We start from the raw sequence: 19,290 nt of genomic DNA, 5'->3' as shown, positions 1-19,290 counted from the left end.
GAGCCACTGTACCTGGCACTTGTATGAGATTTAAGTGCGTCTTTCTTTGAGCTAATGATATACCTAGACTTCTGAAATAGCACAGATACTAAGAAAGACTCTCCATAGGAAGAAAAGGAAAGTAATAGTGGTGGGCAGCCATTACCTTGGCCCGTTTCTTGCACAGCAGCATCACAATACTCAGGAACCCTGCCGCTGCAGCATATCCCAGAGGAGTCAGGCCACTTTCAGAAGAAGCATCCACATTGGCCCCAAACTCCAAAAGCAGGGCCACCATTTCTGTATAACCAAGATGAGACTGGACACACAGGATTGGGGCATTATTTAAAACCTCTGTCCGGTAATTAATATTGGCACCTCCCAAAATCAACAGTCGGCTGACCTAGAAATAAGCAAATAGAAATAACAATCAAACATCAGTCATATCCTTTATTAAACTGTCTGCGACTCTACATTTCATAGCTATGTTACTTTCCATTATTCATTTGTTCTTTTTTTCATCCTTATTTTTAAAAAAGAATGTAGCCAGGAGCTGGTGGCTCATGCCTGTACTCCTAGCTACTCAAGAGGCTGAGATCTGAGAATCTTGGTTTGAAACCAGCCCAGGCAGGAAAATCTATGAAAATCTTATCTTCAAGTAAATCTGGAAGTTGTGCTATGGTTCAAGTGGCAGAGTGCTAGCCTTGAGCAAAAGGAGGTCAAGGACAGTACCCAGGCCCAGAGTTCAAGCCTCAGGACTGGCAAAAAAATAAAAAAATAGTAAAATGTCTCCTATAAACTGCTCATGATCTAGAGTGAATGCTATGTGTACCATAGTATTAAACACTAGCTTTATTCTTCAGTGAACTCTTAGTTGAAAAAGCTCCTCTCCCAGGGGCTGGGAAGGTGGCTCAGTGGTAGAGCGCTTGCCTTGCATGCCTGAGGCCCTGGGTTCGATTCCTCAGCACCACATAAGCAAATAGAAAAAAGCCGGAAGTGGCGCTGTGGCTCAAGTGGTAGAGCACTAGCCTTGAGCTGAAGAGCTGAGGGACAGCGCCCAGGCCCAGAGTTCAGGCCCCATGACCAGACCCCCCCCCCCAAAAAAAAAGCTCCTCTCCCAAAAGACTACAAGCTTCTAGAGCCAGCAGCATCTACATCATATGTCAGAGTCAGCTTATAGAAAGGAGGAGGACAGTAGGTCACTCTTTAATTTACTGAATAAAATGTAGCAATTTAAAATACATATAAAATTAAAATACATATAAAAGGCTAATAGGAGATAGCCTAAGGTAAATTAGAGGTCAACTAAATAGTCACTTGATGTCCTTCTAATTTTATTCTTTCACAGATTATTCTTTAATTTATTTGTAATTCCTTTGTATTTACCTTTATATTTGGAGTGTAGAGATTTCGTAAAGATGCCAATGCCATAGAAAGACCTTCTGTGCTATAGGAGATCCAGAGACCTTGGAGAATGGAAGATGATACACCAACTTTTTTACTCAAACCCTGAAAAAGGAGTGCAAAACAATTAAATTTTTAGCTTAGTTAAAAAGTATCATCAGTAGTAAGTTGATGGCATCTATATTTTTAATACCAATGTGTTAGAGCATATCTTCTTATCTTCTTGCCAGCAAAGCCCATCCACTGATGGGGACAAATACTAATAATTTTGGACAAGGTAACTTAAATTGTCTCTAACATTTTTCGGATCTTTACATCTTAATGAATCCATCTAACATCTTTCTTTTCTGCTATATTGCTTTTCTGTACCTTTTAGTCTCCTTGAATACGTTCTTTAAATTCAAGTAAATATACACTGTAGCAGAGGTAATGTGGTGTGACTGTTGATCATTATTTCGTTTTTTCCTAAGCATTTGGAAAAATTACATTTCTTAGTTTCCTTTATTTAAATGGGTAATATGAATTCTGGTTGATAAAATTTGGATACAAGTAATACATTGCCCTCCCAAAGCTCTGATGTATTTCCATAGTCTGTTCCTCCTTCCTTTCTTTCATTCATTTCTTCCTCCTTCCCTCTTCTCTATGTTCTCTTTGTCTTTTTGAGACAGGGTCCTTTCTTTTAAACATTATTTTAAATAGATGTATGGGGGCATTCAACTTAACATGTCCATTTATGTGAATAATGCATCTTGATTAGAGTTCCCCTTCTAGCAATTCTCCCTCTCTCCATCTATTCATTTTCCTACTGGGTGCATTGTTTTCTAGTTCCACTTTCTGTATGTACATTGAATCTTGTGATTGTATTCATATGCCACTCACCTTTCCATTCAGTCCCACCTTCCATTAGCCTCCATGTCTCCAACCCCTAGTTAAGACATGTTATCACTTCTTCCTGATACTCATTTTGTTAAACTGTTTATTATTCAGTAAGGAAATACCCTCATTCTTGAATATACTTTAGTCAGTTTGATTGTTTCTGTATATATATGATCCTGTTTTATGATTCATGTTTTAGGTCAAAGTTCTACATATGAAAGAAAACATGTACCTTTCTATGTAGCCTAGGGTGGGCTCAAACTTGAGATGCCCTTCTGATTTTATTAGAAGATTAAGGTGTATGCAACACACCAGATTCTGTGCATTTTGTTTTTCTTGATTGTAGGTCAGATGCAGAAGTACTAATGGATTCTGAGGTCCAAGATGATTTCAGAACACTATATAGAAGTTACTTTCCTAGTAATCTGCAGCAGATTGCAGTAAAAGCAGGAAATAAATCTTCATTATGTTAAGCCATTGAGACTTTGCAGGTTTGTTATAGCAGCTAGAATTCTTCACCCTGCTTAATAGCCCTAAAACAATCATATCTAATCATCCTTAGGAATAAAAACAAAATAAACCTGATTTTCCATCAGTAACAAAACTTCTCCTAGTAGAACTGGCACAGGTCTCATTGCTAGTGGTTAAAAAGCCCTTTCACATGAACTTTTTCAAAGGAAATTAGAATAAGTTGCCATTTAAATTGCCTGATGGCCAGTAGACACTCTTCAGTAATCATTTTAATCTTCTGCCAAAATCTGAGTTGAGAGTTAAAACAGGAAATCTTGAGGGTAGGAAGTATTAACAGCAAAGTTTGAGACTTAAGTAGATCTGGGAAGGTATAGTTGCTTGCTTTGTTCCTTGGAATGAAGAATATTTTTGCCTGCAATACACCTATATATATCCAAATCAGCAAGGTATATTTGTCATATTAGACAAAGGGCACTCACATAGAAGAAATACTTATTTATGAGTTGTCTAATAGAAACTCAAGTCATGTCCTTTCTACAAATGGCCTAATATCCCTAAGTAAATTAAGAAAAGATTTCCTAAAGAGGGCATTCTCACACCAGGGAGAAGGCTAAAAGACAACTGCTATTATGGAAAGGCCAAATATATGAACATTATGAAAAGGCTTTCCAGACAGGCATATTTTTTTCCCCTAGAAAGTATTTGGATGCAACCAAGAATTAAACTTTCAGATTAAAAAAATTCTTTTCAGGAAGGCATGGTAATGAAAAACTGAGGTAGGAGGATCAAGAGTGTAAAGTCAGTCTAGGCTCAATAGGAAGACATGTCTCATAAACCCAAAAACCAACAAACTAAAAATTTTATTTCTAAGAAAATTTCAAGGTAGGCCCTTTTCCTATCCCTGATTTCTACACTTGAAGATCAGCTCTAGTATTGAGGGAAAGGTGGTTCAAACACATCTAATTCTACAAATCATTTCCTAAGTTGGCATTAAAAAAGGCTTCAAATTTAAGTTTCTAAAATTATACAACCTCAGTTTGTTATAAAAATAAACATTATAGTATTAAATATAAAAGTAAACTGGGCACTGAAGGCTGAGGCTTGCAGTACTAGCTATTCATGAGGCTGAGATCTGGAATATTGTAGTCTGAAGCCAGACAGAAAAGTCTATGAAACTTGTCTCTAAAAGCAGGGCTGAAATTGGATGCTGGCGGCTCATATGTGTAACCAATCTAGATCCTCAGGAGGCAGAGATGTGAGGATCAAGGTTTGAAGCTTGTTCAGATTCTTTTTTTTTTTTTTTTTTTTTTGGTCCGGTCGTGGGGCCTGAACTCTGGGCCTGGGCGCTGTCCCTCAGCTCTTCAGCTCAAGGCTAGCACTCTACCACTTGAGCCACAGTGCCACTTCCGGCTTTTTCTTTTTGTTTATGTGGGGCTGAGGAATCGAACCCAGGGCCTCGAGCATGCAAGGCAAGCGCTCTACCACTGAGCCACCTTCCCAGCCCCACTTGTTCAGATTCTTAACTCCAGTTAACCACCAAAAAGTAGGGGTGCAACTCAAATGATAAAGTGTTTGCCTAGCAAACACAAGGCCCTGAGTTCAAGCTCTAGTACTACAACAAACTCAAAAAATAAAACATATTTTAATATCACTAACGCACTTAAAATTAAGGAGTTAATGATAAAATTATTCAAATTATTCAAATTTATTTGACAATCTCAAGAAAGTAAAAAAAAAATGTTTGATTTGAAATGGGATCCATGTAAGGTTCATATATTACTGGCTGAAAAACATCTAAAAATTTAAAGGAACAATTCATTTTGTGTTCATTTTTGTACAAAATGTTGTGGATATATTCTATACCAACATGCAGGCTTTTCACATCCAAGGGAGAGAGCTGCCTATTAAATGGATATATCATGGTAAGTCAGCACCCTAGAAATGGATATTTAGGTAGTTCTGTCCCTATGCAACTATTATTATTACATTTCAATGATCACCCTCCTACACATACCATTATGCACTAGTGAGAATATATCTGTATGATATGCCTTTGAAGGCCTTTCAATATACTTTTTCTGCCTTTGACACAGTTTAAGACAGACATGGCTTTCTCAAAGTAATCATCTGTGTATAAACATCCCCAACGTGAAACCCAAAGCTTGACAAAATGAGAAAGAATAAGCTAATTACTACTCATCCTCTTGTTTTATCCTGTACTAATTACAAATGATGGACAGGAGGGTGAGCCCAAACAGCTGGGCCAAATCTTGACTGAACAGGCCACTGGGTTCCTAGAAACACATGTCACTGGGAGGCTAAAACAGAATCTAGTTGCAACCCCTCACAACCTCAAGGAAATCATTGCTTTTTCATCATCCTCCAGTATTTTTAAAAGGCTACCATTGTCCTCCTGTCTTGAAGAAGTTCAAAGTTGAACTCACTAGAATACCCAGTTAGGCATTAAGATCTGGGTGAAAAACAACAGTTTCTGACTGTTATTATTACTTCAGAATCTCTTTTAATTAGTGCTAATAACAGATGTTGATTGCAAAGTCTCTCATTTGCTAATCAGCTAATATGCAAACACATTAAAAGCAAACCTATCACTAAGTCATTATGATTGTTTATTTTGACATATGATATAAAATATTTATGGTTCTTTTTTGAAGAGATTCTAAATGATACTTAGTTAAGAGTTGGGCCAGGCACTGGTGGCTCACACCTGTAATCCTAGCTACTCAGGAGGCTAAGAACTGAGGATCATGGTTCAAAGACAGCTCAGGCAGGAGTTTGTGAGACTTTTATTTCCAATCAACCACCAGAAAACTGGAAGTGGCACTGTGGTTCGAGTGGTAGAGTGCTCACCTTGAGCTGAAGAGCTGAGCAACAGAGCCCAGGCCCATGACTGACACACACACACAAAAAGAGTGGGGATGTAGATAAACTAGGTTCTAAAGCTCATTTTGATCCTAGAAGACCAGATAATCTAGCTCTGATTCTCACTTTGGGTCTCTATCTCCTAATTTAGAATATGTGTGGGTCTCACCAAATCCTTCCGAGGAACAATATACTATATTGTCCAATTAAAAAAAATAACACAAAGAAATAGTAACACAAAGAAATAGCTGTAATTTTTTTTTTTGCTAGCACTGGGGCTTGAACTCTGGGCCTAGGCCCTGTCTCTGGGATACTTTTATGTAAGGCTAGCACTCTACCACTTGAGACACAGCTCCACTTCCCTCTTTTTCTGTGATTAACAGGAGATAAAAATCTCAAGGACTTTTCTGCCCAGTCTGCCTTTGAACCATGAGCCTCAGGTCTCAGCCTCTTGACTAGTTAGGATTACAGGTATGAGTCATCAGTGCCCAGTGGAAATATCGATAATAGAGAAAACTTTCTTTTTTTCAATTGTTGCTATAGCGGTGATATACAGAGGGGTTATTGTTTCATAAAGAGAAAACTTTTACAAGTGGAAAACATGCTTATAGGTATGATGGTGGAAAAAGGGAATTTAACATTTATTCAGGATCTCCTATTTATAAAGTTCTGTACTCAGGCCTTTTCCTATGTTAGTTCCTTTAATTTAATCTAATCTCCACTACAGCCTTATAAGATAGAATTTATAACTACTATTTATTTTCTTGAGACAGGATCTCATTCAGTAGCAAGGCTGCCCTCTAATTTGAGATGCTCCTTCCTCAGCCTTCCTAGTGTTAAGATTGTAGGCATCTATTTTTATATTAGGAGAAACAACCAAGAAGGTTAAGTAATTCTCTCAAAGTCATATAACTACTGGATATGGAATTAGATGTCAGGCTTTATTATTTGTTATTTGTTTTTATTTTTATTTTTAGTCTCCAAAGTTCATGGTCTTTTGATTATACCAAGATTTTTTAAAAGGTAGACAGTATCTGATTTAAGATTTCACTTCTGAATTCTCAACTGGAAAAGTGGCAGTTAGAATACACAAAAAGCTGATTGCTTACTTACCCTTTTACTTCTAGCTCCAAACCATTCTCCATTCTTGGCCCTCTTCTCCAAAACAGTTTTACCCTGGACAATCTCATCTACTCCTATGACTTTACTTTTATGATTTTAACTAAGCATTATGCTTATTTTGCAATTGTGAAATTTAAAATAAAACAGTGTCTATTCAAGAGGATGTTAATATTATGCAGGATTCATTAAATATTTTCATTTAATCCACAGAATTATTAATAACATCATCTTATAGAACGATAATGCTAGATCAGTGCTTATTAAAGTTAGATGGCAGTTATCCTTTGGCTCAAAGTCTGTGGTATCAGAAGGAGTTCAGAACATGGTACATTTATTTTTTTTGAAAGATGTAACAGCTCATCCTTCTTGCTTAGGGAATATGGGTTTAGATTTAGTTTTTTTGTGTGCAAGTTGACTGTGTTTTCCATGTGATTCTCAGAACAGTTTTAGTTCATTTATGCATAATAAATGAATTTTTAATCAGAAAGGCTAAGATACTTAGAGAAAAGCTGTCATAGTTTTTGCTCAAGAGGACTTGGATGGGCTGCTACTTTTGCTAATGCAAGATCTAAGCATTTTCACAAACATGCATACTAGGGACAACTAGGAGAAGATATGCAAAAAATTTAAAGCATTCATTTTGAAGGTATGGGAAGGCTAAAAATTAGAGAATTACTGGTTCAGGATTTAAGACAGAATGGAGCCTAAGGGCAGCATTTAAGGAGTAAATGGTCAGAATACTGTAAAAATCCCCCTATGACTAGACTCAACCTAGTAAAAACACCCTGCAATATAAACTAGATTAAACTACTCTATTTCTGGCCATAATCCAAAAACATCTTGTTCCTTTTCCTGGATTATAAAAAGACTAAATGGTAATTAGAGGATTATAAAAATTTTAAATGCTCAATAACATGGGTCATTAGGGAAATGCAAATCAAAATCACAGCGATATCCCACTTCACATTTACTAAAATGGCTAAAAACAAAAGACAGATCATGTCTAATAAGTACTTGTGAAGACATGAAGAAAATGGAATCTTTTTTTTTAAAAGCATGTTCTCTATCACTGACTATAACCCAGTATGAAGAAATCAGAACCCTCATGCCACTGGTAGAACTGTAAAATGGTTTGGAGACTAGCAATTCCCAAAGACTTAAATATAGCTACTATATGAACTAGCAGTTTCATTTTTTTTTTTTTTTGGGTCCGGTCGTGGGGCCTGAACTCTGGGCCAGGGCACTGTTCTTCAGCTCTTCAGCTCAAGTCTAGCACTCTACCACTTGAGCCACAGTGCCACTTCTGGCTTTTTCTGTTTATGTGGTACTGAGGAATCGAACTCAGGGCTTCATGCATGCTAGTCAAGCACTCTACCACTAAAGCCACATTCCCAGCCCTCATAATTTTTTTTTTTAAAGAGATGATTTGAATGATGATATCTTGCTGTGTTGCTTTGCTTGGTCTGTACTTCTGGATTCAAATGATCCTCCTGCTTCAGCTTCCTGAGTACTGACACTCTAGTGCTGGGCTTCCAGGCACATTCTACTCCATCAAGCACAACTATTAATTATAGACAAGTATACACAAAAGAACTGAAGTCTGCCTCCACAAACCTGTTGGTGGACAAACACTGTCCACCACACCTACCATTATCAGTGTACTATATGCCACTGAGTTGTGAACACACTACCACTTTAAATAGCTAATTTAATTTTTACAAAGGAAAAATCAATGTGCTGATGTTCATAGCAGATTATTCACAACAATCCAAAGTAGAAACAACTCAAAGGTCTAACTATGAATTGGTAAACAAAATATGGTACATCCACATAATGGAATGTTATTTGGCAATTTAAAGGAATACATTATTGATAGATACTATAGTAGTAATAAACTCTTAAAACATTACGCTAAGTCAAAAAAGCCAGGCACAGGAGACTGCATATTATGATTCTAGCTTTCTGAAATATCCAGAGAGTCAAATAAGGAGAAACAGAAAATGGAGGGATGGAGACCGAGAGGAATGAGCAAGCAGAGTGGTTGTGTGGTCACATGTTGGGACTGGTAGCTCTTGCAGCATGGCTGACCAACTGACTGAAGAGGAGATTGCAGAATTCAAAGAAGCTTTTTCACTATTTGACAAGGATGGTGATGGAACTATAACAACAAAGGAACTGGGAACTGAAATGAGGTCTCTTGGGCAGAATCCCACAGAAGCAGTATTACAGGACATGATTAATGAAGTAGAAGCTGATGTTAATGGCACAATTGACTTCCCTGAATTTTTGACAATGATGGCAAGAAAACTGAAAGACACTGGCAGTGAAGAAGAAATTAGAGACGCATTCTGTGTGTTTGATAAGGATAGCAATGGTTATATTAGTGCAGCAGAGCTTTGCCATGTGATGACCAACTGGGGGAGAAGTTAACAGATGAAGAAGTTGATGAAATGATCAGGGAAGCAGATATTGATGGTGAGGGTCAAGTAAACTATGAAGAGTTTGTAAAAATGACGACAGCAAAGTGAAGATATTGTACAGAATGTGTTAAATTTCTTGTATAAAATTGTTTGTCTTTTCTTTGTAACTTATCTGTAAAAGGTCTCTCCTACTGTCAAAAAAATGCATGTATAGTAATTAGGATTTCATTCCTCCATGTTATCTTCCCTTCCCTTACTGTCATTGTCCTGAAACCTTATTTTAGAAAACTGATCAAGTAATATGTTATATGTGGCTTACTTTGGATATATTTAAACCCTTCTGCACATCTAAACTTAGATGGAGTTGGTCAAATGAGGGAACATATGGGTTATGCTTTTTTAAGTAGTTTTCTTTTAGGAACTGTCAGCATGTTGTTGTTGAAGTGTGGAGTTGTAACTCCGTGTGGACTATGGAGAGATAACAATATGTACTTAAAAGTTGCACTATTGCAAAATGGGTATATTATCCAGGTACTTGTACACTATTTTTTTGTACTGCTGGTCTTATACAAAAAACATTTTCTTTCATTGTTACTTGCTTTTTAAACTTTGTCTTAGCCACTTAAAGAAAATCTGCTTATGGTACAATTTGCCTCAATCCATTCCAACTTGTATATTTGTTTTCCAATAAAAAATTACAGTTTACTGAAAAAAAAAAGAGAAAATGGTGGGATGACTACACAAATGGGCATATGGACTGTGTACAAGTGGCTTACAACTGTAATCTTTGCTACTTGGGAAGCAGAGATCTGAAGGATTATAGTTTGAGTCCCACCCAGGAAAAAATGTTTGTGAGACCTCATCTTAACAATATCTAGGTGTGGTAGAGTCTGCCTTGTATCCCAGCTATGGGGAAGCTGATTGAAAGTATTGTGGTTCCAGACAAGTCAAGCCTCCCTCTCCCCCAACCCCTGCCACTTGTGCCCCCAAAAAAAGAAAAGAGGAAAAAAGAAAAAGAGTTCATGAGACCCCATCTCAACAGAAAAAGTTATGGCATGTGCCTGTCACCCCAGCTGCTCTATGAAGTTTAAATTGGAGAAATGTTGTTTGAGCTGGCTAGTGCATAAAACAAATCATATCTCAAAAATAACCAGAGCAAAAAGGGCTGGAGGTGTGGTTCAAGCAGTATAGTATGTGCCTAACAAGCACAAATCTGAGTTTAAGTCCCAGAACTACAACCATGACAAAATAAAATGGAGGAAATGTAACTGATATTGGTGATAGTGGCACAACTGTAAATAGACTAAAGATAATTGATTGGCACATCTAAAATGGACAGTTTTTTTTGTTGTTGTTTTTGTTGGTTGTGGGGCTTGCACTCAGGGCCTGGGCACTGTCCCTGAGCTCTTTAGCTCAAGACTAGTGTTCTATTGTTTGAGCCAGAGTGCTTCTTCTGGTTTTTTGGTGGCTAACTGGAGATAAGAGTCTCATGGACTTTTCTGCCTGTGTTGTCTTTGAACCATGATCCTCAGATCTCAGCTTTCTAAGTAGCTAGGATTACAGGTGTGAGCCACCAGTGCCCAGCTAAAACTGATGGACTTTTTTTTTTATTGTGAAAATACTGTATAGAGGGGTTACAATTACATGGGCAAGATAATGAGTACATTTCTTATCAAGCATTGTAGACTGAAACTGATGGACTTTTTGTGGTAAAGTTAAACTTCAATAAAACTGCAAATATAAAAACAAGAAGAATTAAAAGAGCTCCACAGCAAGCAAACTATTTATTAATGACACATAAGTAATTTTCATAAACAAAGATAAAATAACTTAAAATTGGAAAGAAATGTAAGTTAGACTGCATGGTACTAACGATTAGATCTAAGTTTAATTGATTTAAACTATAACATCTGTCTTTGCCTTTTCATCACCCTTGGCTGATGGAGACTAAGAATTCCAGTCCAGGAGAACCTAAGTCCTATCAACAAAGGGCACTCTGCATTTATAGGACCCTGTTATTGTAGTACTAGGAAAAGGACAGTCCAAGGCTTCATTCTTCAGCTTGCAGTCATGTCATCACCATATGCTGTACACCAGATATTTATGGTCTACATCACACATGGAGCCAGTCTTATCTCAGGCAACCATGTTGTCTGCATCAATATAAGAAAAAAATGTGGTAATTGGTGCATATGGCTTAAATGTAGGTGTTCATGTACTGAATAAAGTCACACTTGGCCAGACAAAGCTTTGTTATTTGTATTAGTGTAGTGTTGTTTTTTTTAATGGAAACGAAGGCTGGCATCAGCTTCATCTTTGCATCTGATCTTGGGCAGATGGTGATGCTAAAAGATTAATACATAAGTTAGTTTCCCTTCTTTTTTTTTTTTTTGGTAGGTCGTGGGTCTTGAACTCTGGGCCTCGGAACTGTCCCTCAGCTCTTCAGCTCAAGGCTAGTGCTGCTCTACCACTTGAGTCACAGTGCCACTTCCGGTTTTCTGGTGGTTAATTGGAGATAAGAGTCTCATGGGCTTTCTTGCCCAGGCTGACTTTGAACTGTGATCCTCAGATCTCAGCCTCCTGGGTAGCTAGGATTACAGGTGTGAGCCACTGGCCCCCAGCTAGTTAGTTTCCCTTCTAACTGAAGGATAATGAGCTTAGAGTTTATGATAACAGTAGACATTTTTCAGTCGGTTTGAAATTAGAATGAGCTACTTTGTGTTTTAGTGCTATTCTGCTCCCACAAAGTTAGGTCATTGAATTAGATCATTTTTGGTCCAGTAATTTGTTAGAAAGTGCAGAATAACTATATGCTCTCCTCTGGTGCTCTAGTTCTTCCTTACAAATATTGAGAGAAGATGTAAATGCCATACAGTTCTTAGTAGTTTTGAAATGGCTAGGGGAAACTGGGATTATGATTGAGAGAGATTGGGGAGACAGCTTCAAAAAAGGTTCCTGTTAGCTTCAAATAAACAGTCTAAAATCATAGCACCTGAGGAATCTGTGTGTTGTGGTACATGCTTGTACTCACAAAGCATCTTTGAAGGTGAGGTAGAAAAGACAATGAACTCAAGGCGAGGATAGTCAACATAGAAAACTGTCTCCAAAAAAACCCTCAAAATACCAGGAATATTAAAATATTCACTAAAGCAGTCATATGAAAATTAAGAGACTATGCTCATTAATCTTTTAAGACACTGTGAAGGAAGACATGCAAACTGTTACAACATGATTGTCCTCAGGAGATGACAGTTCATGTATGGAGCACGCATGTGCCTTATATAAATGATATTGCATAAACATTTCCTAGAAAGACTAGGGATCTATTAAACCCAGGGAAGGCTAATGCAAATACCATGCTAACTTATTTAATCTTTTTGTAAAGGAGGCATTTAACCTTTCTGTAGGACAAGGTAAGTTCTTTTCTAAAGGTTAAGGGATGAACAGGCCATATACTTTAAGAGATGAACAAATTGCCACAAAATAATTTCAGAAAGCAGGAACCACACTGAAATAACAGGAATTTCATTTTATACACATAGTGTTAAGGAAAGTCTGCTAGGGATGCAAAGAGAAAGGCTCCCATTCCCCTAATTACCTTAAAGATGTGAGCTTTGAGGATATGATGTCCCAGTTCAATAGTCTGTTGTCGGTTTAGTTTTCCCTCTTGGCGGGAAAACCAGAAGGCAAGTAATGTGTGACCACTCCTGAAAAGAAAGAGTTTCAATTTAGAAATTTTAATGCCACAATTCTGCTTTGGGTGAGGCACTGTACAGGTCCAGCCAGATCTCCAATAAAATTATATATTATTCAATCAGTATCTAGGGAAAGGTTCTTGCTACTGGGTAAATAATGGGTATTGAAAAGTTCCTATCTTTTATCAGTCCTTCATCTGAGTCACATATATATTACTTCTAGTTGGCTTATAACCATCCCCCCATAGATGACATTTAATGATTTCCATTTCCTATCTCTGTCAGCAATTCTTGTTTCACCACTACTTAAATGTCAGTGCTTCTCAGGATCTCTGCATTGGTCTCTCCTATTCTGTCCTTTCACTGGATTAAGCCATTCCTTCTGAGCCTGTACCAGCATCTAGTCTTTTTATTTTTTTCTCTATCTAGACCTCTATTCCCAGCTTTAGAGTAGTATCTATCAGTCTGCTAGATTTCTCCATTTGGAAGTCCTGTAGTACCAACATGTCCAGATTGGATTGATACTTTCTTCCCCAAATGAAGTCTCTGATCACCCTCTATGGACTGCCTACCTTCCTCCAGCTGACCATAGTGGAGCACACTATTTTTTCTTTTTTAATTTAATTTTTTATTGTGAAAATATTGTACAGAAGGGTTACAATTACATGAGCAAGGTAATAGTACATTTCTTATCAAGCATTGTTGCCTCCTCCTTTGTTTCCCCTTAACATCCCTTCCCATCCCCACCCACCCCTCAAGCACACTATTTTTATGCCACTAGATTGCATATGCTTCAAGTATAGTATTTATCATACTGTCACATGCTTCTCCTCTACTAGTCTCAGTTTCCTGATGATATCTATTCTCCCATATCTCCTTGCCAACAAAGAAAGTTCTTTATTTCTGTCTCTGAATATTACCTTATCTGTCCATGATGGATGAAACTACTTCCTTTCCCTTTAAACCATAGAGTCAGCTGGACTGTGGACAAAACCAAAAGGAGGGCCAGTCTAACAGAACTACAGAAAAATAGAGCTTGAGCTCTGACTGCATAGCATTTAATTTTGGATTTTTACCCTAATTTTGGATTTCTCATGATATGAACTAAGACATTTCTATATGTTTAAAACATTTGAGGGGCTGGGAAGGTGGCTCAGTGGTAGAGCACTTGTCTTGCATGCTCAAGGCCCTGGATTCGATTCCTCAGCACCACATAAGAAAAAAGCCAGAAGTGGCACTGTGGCTCAAGTGGTAGAGTGCTAGCCTTGAGCTGAAGAGCTGAGGGACAGTGCCCAGGCCCAGAGTTCAGGCCCCATGACCGGACCCCCCCCAAAAAACAAAAAACAAACATTTGAGGGCTGGGAATGTGGCTTAGTGGTAGAGTGTTTGCCTAGCATGCATGAATCCCTGGGTTTGATTCCTCAGTACCACATAAACACAGAAGTGGCACTGTGGCTGAAGTGGTAGAGAGCTAACCTTGAGCAAAGGAAACTCAGGACAGTGCCCAGGCCCTGAGTTCAAGCCCCAGGACTGGCAAAACAACAACAACAACAAAAACATTTGAATTGGATTTTTTTTCCAGCTTAAAGCATCCTAATGATGTTTCTTTAAGTAATGTATTTCTTGAAGTGTTAATAGTATGTGCTTTTAAGTGTTAATGTATATTTGTATGGAAATATATGTTTAGGGCATGTGTTTCAATTTATGAAAGAAGTCTGTATTATTTATATTCTCCATGATGCATAACATAGTCTAATGTATGTAAAATGCTCAATAAAATATTTTAGAAGAAAAACCTTGGGCATTAAAGAAAGGACATTAGATTATCATTGTGATGTATCATCTTACCACTTATGCTCTAACTTTCAGAAACTGTGGACATTTAGAACTGTTTATTGACCACTAGTTTAGGGTCAGCATACTTCTTCATGTCATTAGTCACTCAAATATTCTACTTCTTTTGCTTGGAGTTCTTTTAGAAAACAGAAACAAAACAATCATCTCAGTTTCAAGTCAAATGAACATAGAAGTAGCAAGTGAATTTTGCTGATGATGCTTCCCTGAAAGAAGGCTTTTTTCTTATATTGAATATTGGTTTCTTAACTAGGTTTTATGCAGAGATATATATTGCAGTCTGGGAAACATTCAACTCCTTTTTTTTTTTTTTGGGTCCGGTTGTGGGGCCTGAACTCTGGGTCTGGGCGCTGTCCCTCAGCTCTTCAGCTCAAGGCTAGTGCTCTACCACTTGAGCCACAGCGCCACTTCCGGCTTTTTTCTATTTGCTTATGTGGTGCTGAGGAATCGAACCCAGGGCCTCAGGCATGCAAGGCAAGCGCTCTACCACTGAGCCACCTTCCCAGCCCCCACTCTTTTTTTTTTTAAAGCTTCAATAAAGAACCTGAATGGGGGATAGGACAGCTCTCAATACATAGGAATCAACTCAGGAGATTTCATTTCAATAAGATCTTGGAAGGAAATTCTAAACTTTGGTTTCAAAGAATTTCTGAATTGTAATGGATACTAGGTTACTCTATTACAACTGGATAAGATTAATCATGATGGAAAGGAAGTTATTTAGCTGGGAGAGTGTCCAGACAAGTGGGGCTGTATGCAGTCATCATTACCATTGGAAGGATTAAGCCAAGGATTGTTTTATACTCTCAAAGTCTTGGAGCTGCCACTGGATTGTTATGTATCTCATGGAAGCTCAGTTTTGTTGGTAGACTGTTTTAATAGAACATAGGGGTATTAAGATGATACCTAGAAGCATTTATAAAGTATCCTCTTCTCAAGGCCTCAAAATTCTACCTAGTTATTAACAGTACAATTATTACAGTCTTCTGAGTATAAAAATTATTTTAAGTGACTACTTATGGCTGTATAATTATAACTAGAGTTCCTTAATATAGGACTATGCTTTATTATGTATGCTTTGGTTAATGAATTTATGCCTATTAGGATGATTATGGTAAAAATAGCTTGTTCTCGACATAAGTTTTCATTTACACACAAAGTGACTGCTCTTTTGTTCTAACTTTACTATCAAAACTAAGGAATTCTTCTAAGATGTTTACATTTCTCCAGTATGTATCTTTACCTAGAGATGACAATGCTATTTTTGCTGTCACATCATGATGAGACATGGGAGAAAGAACAAGCAATACAGGTCCTGGTAATGCTCACCTGTAATCTCAGCACTAGAGAGCTGAGGGCAGCCTGGGTTATATAGCAAGACTCAAGTCTGTGTGTGTGTGTATATGTGTGTGTGTGCACCAGTACTGGGTTTGGACTCAAGGCCTTACACTCTCACTTAGTTTTTCTACTCAAGACTAGAGATCCTTAGGTCTCAGCTGTTATTTTAGCTCTGTGGAAAAGGTAAATTAGGCTGACCTAGACAAAAACTGAGAGCCTATTTGAAAAATAACAAAAGCCAATGCTGGGATATGGCTCAATTGGTATGGTGCTTGCTGAGTAAGGACAATGCCTTTAGTTTAAATACCAGAATTGCCCTGGGTTTGGAGCAAGGACAATGAAAAAATTTGGTTCTAATCAGCTCATTGTACTCAAAGCTTGTGGTGTTCAAGAAACAATAGCAATTTACATTGTATGCTACCATTTCCATTTGTACCTTACTTTTTTGATAAAAATGGTACCAGTTGCTAACCTAAAGTCTAAATATATTATAATATACTTGTGTATACTTGTTTCTAGCTCTGTGATCATTTGCTTACGCTAAACATAATCTTTTTTTGAATCCTCACTTACCATTCTTTTTTGTTGTGGAGTTCGATGTGAACGGCTTTTTAGTTTCAAAGACCACTGAGAGTTCCTTTACAGTTTCCTATTGTACAAACAGGGCTAATGTACAAATGCAGCTCTAAGAAGAAAAATGTACACAAATGAAAAGAGAGTAGAAAGATGAAATTCTTTCTACTTCTCCCCAAAGATTTGAGCCATAAAGCCAGTATGTTTTTGTTGCTGATGATTAGTTTCTTTTTCTTTTTGTTTTTTTAATTTTATTGTTATTATTAAGGTGTTGTACAGAAGGGTTACCATTTTGTAAGTAATGAGGAAAATATACATTTTCCTTTTGGACAATGTCACCCCTTCCTTCACTTTCCCCTTCCTGGCCCTGCCCCCATGTTACATAGTTCATTTTCCACAGAACATATTCTGAATAGCACAACTGCATTTGTTTACACTTCTTCCTTCCCTTCCTGCCCTCCAAAAAAAAAAAAACCCAAAGCAAAAACAAGTGCCACCACTACCAAAAACCCATGATTCTATGATTGTATTTTCTGGAATTTGTTTTGATAAACACTATATATATATATTTTTTGCCAGTCCTGGAGCTTGATCTCAGGGCCTGGGCACTGTCCCTAATCTTTTTTGCTCAACGCTAACACTCTACCACTTGAGCTACAGTGTCACTTCTAACCTTTTCTGTGTATATGGTACTGAGGAACTGAACCCAGGGCTTCATGTATGTAGGCAAGCACTCTACCACTAAGCCACATTCACAGCCCTGATAAACAGTATTTTAAATATTCAGAGGAGTTATACCTTAGGGTTCTTTCCCGAAGGGTTTCTCCTTTAGTCTGTGTTATTATGTCTAGTACTATTTTAGATCTAGCTTCTACATATGAGAGAAAACATGCTCTGTTTGTCAATCTGAGCTTGGCTCACCTCACTTAACATGACTTGTTTTAGGTCCATTCATTTCTGTGCAAATGACATAATCTTATTCTTTTTAATCGATGAACAAAATTCAATTTTGTTATGTACCACATTTTATTGATCTACTTATCTATTGCTGGGTTGTTTCCATAACTTGCCTAGCCTACCATCCTTTAACAGCATTTTTTTCTTCATTAAAACCCTTATCTTTAAGTAGTTACTTCAAAGGGCTTTCAATTAAGCATGTCAGTTTGTAAGTATAATGCATCTTGCACAGTGTCACCTCTTTTACAGTTCTTGTCTTCTCTCCCAACCCTACTCATCCTCTCAATTTACTTGACTCAACTTTCACACATGTACACTGAGGATTATGACTACATTCACTCACCCTTCCTCTTTCCATTCTTAAAGAGGACTCTTCTCTCTTCTATGCCCCTCAGCTCTTTGTTCATACTTTTATCACTTTATTTTAAATTATAGCTAGTTATAAATGTGTCAATTAAAGCCATTGATCTGAAAGTCCTGGTGGACAGATCTATCTTACTTATATTTGCATCCCCTGTAGTGCTTAACACTTAGCCTTGAATATGTTATTTGATAAATATTTGCTGCATGTTGAAATACAAATCTTCATTCACTTAGAGAAGAAACAGTAAATAAGACACAATCTGTGGAGCTGTGAGCAGAGTTTCTCCAATGTTTTATGTTGTAGGCTTAGAAGTAGTACTACTTATTAAATTCTTTTATTTACTTAATTCATTTTAAATAAAGTATTTTTGGTGTGAATATACTATAAAAACCACCAGGCACTCTACTAATCATTAGGAAGACAATGGTAAGATAGAAAGGTTCTTGTTCTTTTCAAATTCACTCATATTCTAGAGGAAAAGTGAACAATAAGCAAGCATTCACACAATAAATTAAAGATAAACTGATGTGTGCTAGAAAGGATGTAAACAGGTTGCTAATAGTTATGATGAGAATCAGGAAGGAATTACTTAGATAAGCTGATAAGCAGAAGTCTCCCTTAGAAGATGGCATACAGCCTTAACCATACCTCCTTGAACTACTTCATACTTGTCAAGAAAAGCAGTTTGCAGCCAGGGCATGTGGTGTGCACCTAGTATTAAAATTGTTTTGTCGCCGGGCGCTGGTGGCTCACGCCTGTAATCCTAGCTACTCAGGAGGCTGAGATCTGAGGATCGTGGTTCAAACCCAGCCCGGGCAGGAGAGACCGTGAGACTCCTATCTCCAATAAACCACCAGAAAACCGGAAGTGGCGCTGTAGCTCAAGTGGTAGAGCGCTGGCCTTGAGCTGAAGAGCTGAGGGACAGCGCCCAGGCCCAGAGTTCAAGCCCCACGACTGACAAAAAAAAAAAAAAAAAAAAAAATTGTTTTGTCTAAGAATTGAGTGTGAGGATATTAAGTACATTGTGAAGAAAACTTATCTCAGAGTGAAGATACTGCTGCTGAAAAGTACTGGTTTGATACTTAAAATTTCAATGACCAAAACCACCTCTGAAGCTGAAGAAGGTAAACCTCTCCATTATCACAGGACAAGTTATGGAATTTCAGTGTACAGACTGTCTAAGTTTTTATTTATCAGACTTTCTACTGAGGGAGGGAAACTACCTGTTTTTATTTGCTTGATTCAGGTGTCTGAGAAACAAATCTCTTGTCTCCTAGGCTGCAATGAAATAACTTTTAACAGGGTTTTGGCATTTCCTTTTCTTTATAAAACATGCTCAGCAAGCTGCATCAGTTAA

General features: G+C 37.5%; 1 protein-coding gene and 1 pseudogene across 6 annotated transcripts in view; one reads left to right on the top strand and one right to left on the bottom strand.

The window, feature by feature from the left end:
* Tanc2 (tetratricopeptide repeat, ankyrin repeat and coiled-coil containing 2) overlaps positions 1 to 19,290 on the bottom strand; it is a 280,297-nt gene that overhangs the window by 42,105 nt on the left and 218,902 nt on the right. For all 6 annotated transcript variants that reach the window (XM_042673733.1, XM_042673734.1, XM_042673735.1 and 3 more), the window contains 3 exons: positions 12,751 to 12,859; positions 1,366 to 1,488; positions 146 to 382 (listed from right to left, as the gene is read on the bottom strand). In XM_042673733.1, coding sequence (XP_042529667.1) covers positions 146 to 382; positions 1,366 to 1,488; positions 12,751 to 12,859 — 469 coding nt within the window. The remainder of the gene's footprint in view (positions 1 to 145; positions 383 to 1,365; positions 1,489 to 12,750; positions 12,860 to 19,290) is intronic.
* Positions 8,774 to 9,618, top strand: LOC122103238 (annotated as a pseudogene).

This window comes from Dipodomys spectabilis, unplaced genomic scaffold (assembly GCF_019054845.1).
Source record: "Dipodomys spectabilis isolate Male_0828 unplaced genomic scaffold, ASM1905484v1 ptg000018l, whole genome shotgun sequence".
In the NCBI taxonomy this organism is placed as follows: domain Eukaryota; kingdom Metazoa; phylum Chordata; class Mammalia; order Rodentia; family Heteromyidae; genus Dipodomys; species Dipodomys spectabilis.
This window is presented reverse-complemented; position numbering and strand designations above follow the sequence as displayed.